The 4011-nt window shown below is 34.7% G+C and overlaps 1 protein-coding gene across 5 annotated transcripts in view; it reads right to left on the minus strand.

The window, feature by feature from the left end:
- The window catches only part of LOC102681449 (nuclear factor of activated T-cells 5-like), a 54596-nt gene that overhangs the window by 23365 nt on the left and 27220 nt on the right, over positions 1 to 4011 (minus strand). The window contains exon 1 of one of the 5 annotated variants that reach the window (XM_006614050.2): positions 843 to 1289. The exons of the other annotated variants lie outside the window; for them this stretch is intronic. Coding sequence (XP_006614113.1) covers positions 843 to 981 — 139 coding nt within the window. The 5' untranslated portion in view covers positions 982 to 1289. Of the gene's footprint in view, positions 1 to 842; positions 1290 to 4011 lie in introns of those variants that run through there. 5 annotated transcript variants of the gene reach the window in all.

The raw sequence follows: 4011 nt of genomic DNA on the forward strand, positions 1-4011 counted from the left end.
ATGAGAAATGAAAAGGAATATAAAAGTGAACAAAAGAAATGAAAGGTGTCGAACGAGGATATAAAAAAGACGAAGATTTGCCTAAAGGTAGACATTTATCGAAGACAAAAAACGGTAAATAAATGAAAACGCAAAACTCTTATTTTTCTCGATTCGACCGTTGTGTCTCGAAATTTGTCAAGAATTTCTCTGATTCCTCCAATTAATTTCGATTTTATGACGTTGAAAACGAAAGAATTTGGAAAAAACCTTGGCTCGTAAAAAAGTTGACAATGATAACGTTGAATCTACTTACGATGATAATATAATACAATTGTTATTCCCTTAAAGCCCAAAGAAAACTAAATTCGAGTTTCTTGAACTCCAAGTTAAATAGAAACAAATAAAAAGATTGGAATCGTTCTCGTTAAAAAGAAACGTTGTTGCCAAACGTTGTTAAAAATTTGATAACAATCGGGAATATTTTTATTCTACACTCGATACGCCGTGTATACAATGAGTCAATCGCGAGCGCATAAGAGGCGAAGAAAAATAAAAATAGAATTCTCTACGTCGAGAGAAAATTTATATACCTGTACAAATATCGCATTTAAACATGCGGTATAAACCACTCAAAGTCTCGACGAAGATCGCTGGTGGAAAGGAAGATAAAACGGAATAAAAAAGACAAAAGAAAAGGAGAGAAAAAGAAGAAAAAAAAGACATAATAAAAAGACTTCGAAATACCAACAGCAACAGGTTCCACTCGAGAGATATCAATTACCCGGCTATCTAGGCGGGAATCGTTGAATATTAAACAGTAATGATCAGGCATGCGCGAGTGGAAGGGAGATCAAGTTTACCGTGTCGATAAGGCTCAATCAATGCATTTCCGGTACACCGAAACTGCAGTAGCATTTGAAGATGCTCGTGGCCCGGTTCCAAGGTACCGCTGTTGGTCCTCCTTAGTTCCTGTCGCCTTTTCTCAAGGTCGGGTGCCATTAGGTCCTCGAGGACCGAAGGCCCGTCACCGATCCTCTCTTCACTTCTCAACCGTTTCGTTTCACGCGTCGAATATTTGGAACGATCGATTCTTCTTTCGCGTTTTCACTTCGCACTATCTCGCCACGCGAACGACCCTCCTCGAACGAACAGCTTGTTCCATGTCACTACCGAGCTCCACGTGTTTTAGGTTAGCTCGACACCGTTCAAGAATCCATATATCGATCGAGCGAAAGATAGTCGATTGATTTCTCGTTTCGAAATTCGAGATATTCCGATACAATAACGATACAATATATCGACGAAATATCGAAAAAGAAAGAAAAAAAAAAAAAAAAAAAAAAAAAAAAAAAGAAAAAAAAAGGGAGAGAGAAATTTTTCTCTATTCACAATTTTATCGAGATTCGAATGACCGACCGAGTAAAGAGTCTATTTATATTTTGACATTTAAATAGGAACACTGTTTGATCGGCACATCACAAATCATTGACACACCGTTCCCGCGGTGGAAACATGAAACGATGGGACACGGGATCGATACACCGTTCGAAACGCATCGCGCGAACGCAACGAGTGTCAGACACGGACTGGCGTTCCTCGTCTCATCGCCGATCGGCCAACCCGGCATCGTTTGAATAGCGAGTAAATAAGCCCCCACCATACACACTTCACGCAACACGTTTATACGCTCCTGCATCCCCGACCAGCTTCGGATATATCGAGGAGGAAGGTGACCAATCAGCAGCCGCTAATTACCCGACTGTCTATCTATCGCATCTCGATCCTACTGGCTTCGCCCGACGTTCGCGCGAATCCGATCTTCCCGCGCGAGCAATTCTTCACCTATAATTTTCACCGGGGCTCGTTTATTTTCGGGGAAAACGATGGTTGACGACGATGGAACGTACCGTTGCAAGAAGGTGTGTGTACGTGGTTAATTGGACCTTTCGCAGAGAGAGAGAAAGAGAAAGAGAAAGAGAGAGAAAGAGAAAGAGAAAGAGAGAGAAAGTAAAAAATCACGTTATTATTTATCAGAGTATATATTGTCATTCGTCGTGTCTGATTTAACATTTTTATTTTAAGATTATTCGATATGAATCGGTAGGGAAAATTTTTCTTTAATTTCGTGGAAAAGAAGGAACAATAAATTGCGAAATAAATTGCTATCGTTGTGTTGTTTTACATGATTAAAGTATTATTATAATTGGAAATTATAATTGTAATATTTTTCGATATTCGCGAGACAAAGTTTTTTTCTCGTTTCGTGGGGAGGGGAACAGTTTGTAACGAATTGGTTCGATGGTCGACAAAGAAAGAGAGAGAGATTATTAAATTTGAGTATTTAACGCGTTGGAACAAAGCAACAGGTAGATTCCAAAATGGCCGCGCTCTAATTGGCGAGACTCGAGAATCAGTTTCAAATAAATTTCGCGGCCGAAACACGGGCGGGGATTTATCTCTGCTCTGCCTGTATTACAAATGTTTGCTTAACGAGTAACTGTACGACTGGAGTTAAGTTAGAATTCATTATCGTTCGAATAATTGCAAACACATTACAGCATTAATCCTTTATAAGAGGCGGTCGATAAGGAATAAACCACTTTGTTCTTTCGCGATTCTAATTGGAAGTAAACGCTTCAACTTTTTACATTAATTTTGCACTTTGGCGTTACACAAGGATATATATATAATATATAATGGCAAAGATCGTGGAAAAATTAAAGATATCATATTGTATGTATTATATATATTCCATGTTTTTTTTTTTATTCCAAATTTGATCGAAATTGATTTTTAAAAAAAAATAGAAATCTTAAATTGCGCGAAAGCAATATATTTATAAGTAAATTTTGATTGATTATTTTTTTCAGATTAAGCAAAAGAAAAAAAAAAAAAAAAAGAAAATGCGAAGAACTGGATCCATACTGGGTAAATTTAAGTTTGACGATGCCATAAAATGCCATTTTCATGGGCTCACCCGATGACTCTATTTTCTCCTTTCTTTTTATTTTTACAACCCTTCTATTGATCTTTCCTCCGCAAGAATTCTCTTGGTAACGTTTCAAATGACGATCGATCGATGAAATATAAACACTTCGAATGGGTAACCTTAACAGACTGCTTACTAAAAATTATAGAAACTATCCATCTTGTCTATCTTTGATAAATACGTTTTCTTTATATTCGTTATTTCGAATATATTTAATAATAGAAAAAAAAAAAAAAAAAAAAAAAAAATTAACCATAAGAACGAAAAAAAGAAAAAAAAAAAAAACAAAAAAAAAAAAAAAAAATTAACCATAAGAACGAAAAAAAGAAAAAAAAAAAAAACAAAAAAAAAAAAAAAAAATTAACCATAAGAACGAAAAAAAGAAAAAAAAAAAAAACAAAAAAAAAAAAAAAAAATTAACCATAAGAACGAAAAAAAGAAAAAAAAAAAAAACAAAAAAAAAAAAAAAAAATTAACCATAAGAACGAAAAAAAGAAAAAAAAAAAAAACAAAAAAAAAAAAAAAAAAAGAAATTAACCATAAGAACGAAAAAAAGAAAAAAAAAAAGAACGAAAGAAAACGTTTCCCTCGGGACGATCTAGCGGAACGGCCGATAATAGTAGGAATTCCATTTTCGATCTCGTGGCAGCCATAAAAGGAAGGCTAATCAAAGGAAAACATCTCGTAGATAGCCTCGTAGTAATTAGAACGTTAATGACACTGTAGCTCTCGTTACCAGTTGACGTAAGCAAGAAGCAAGAAAATCTTGTGGTTCACGACAACACACACGCGTCCATTTTCTTTCAGGATCGTCCTGGAAATTAAACAAGATCAGGATCATGAATAGAACTCTTGGATGAATAGAACTCTTATCTGTTTGATCGATTGCAAAAAAAAAAAAAATAATAATAATAATAATTCCACGATTGAAAATGGCAATATTAAAAAAAAAGGAAAAAATTAAAGGAAACGATGATATCATGGTTACGTAACGTTAATGGGCAAAAAAAAAAAAAAAAAAAAAAAAAAAAAAAAAAAAA

The sequence above is a fragment of the Apis dorsata genome, unplaced genomic scaffold (assembly GCF_000469605.1).
Source record: "Apis dorsata unplaced genomic scaffold, Apis dorsata 1.3 scaffold_169, whole genome shotgun sequence".
Classification (NCBI taxonomy): domain Eukaryota; kingdom Metazoa; phylum Arthropoda; class Insecta; order Hymenoptera; family Apidae; genus Apis; species Apis dorsata.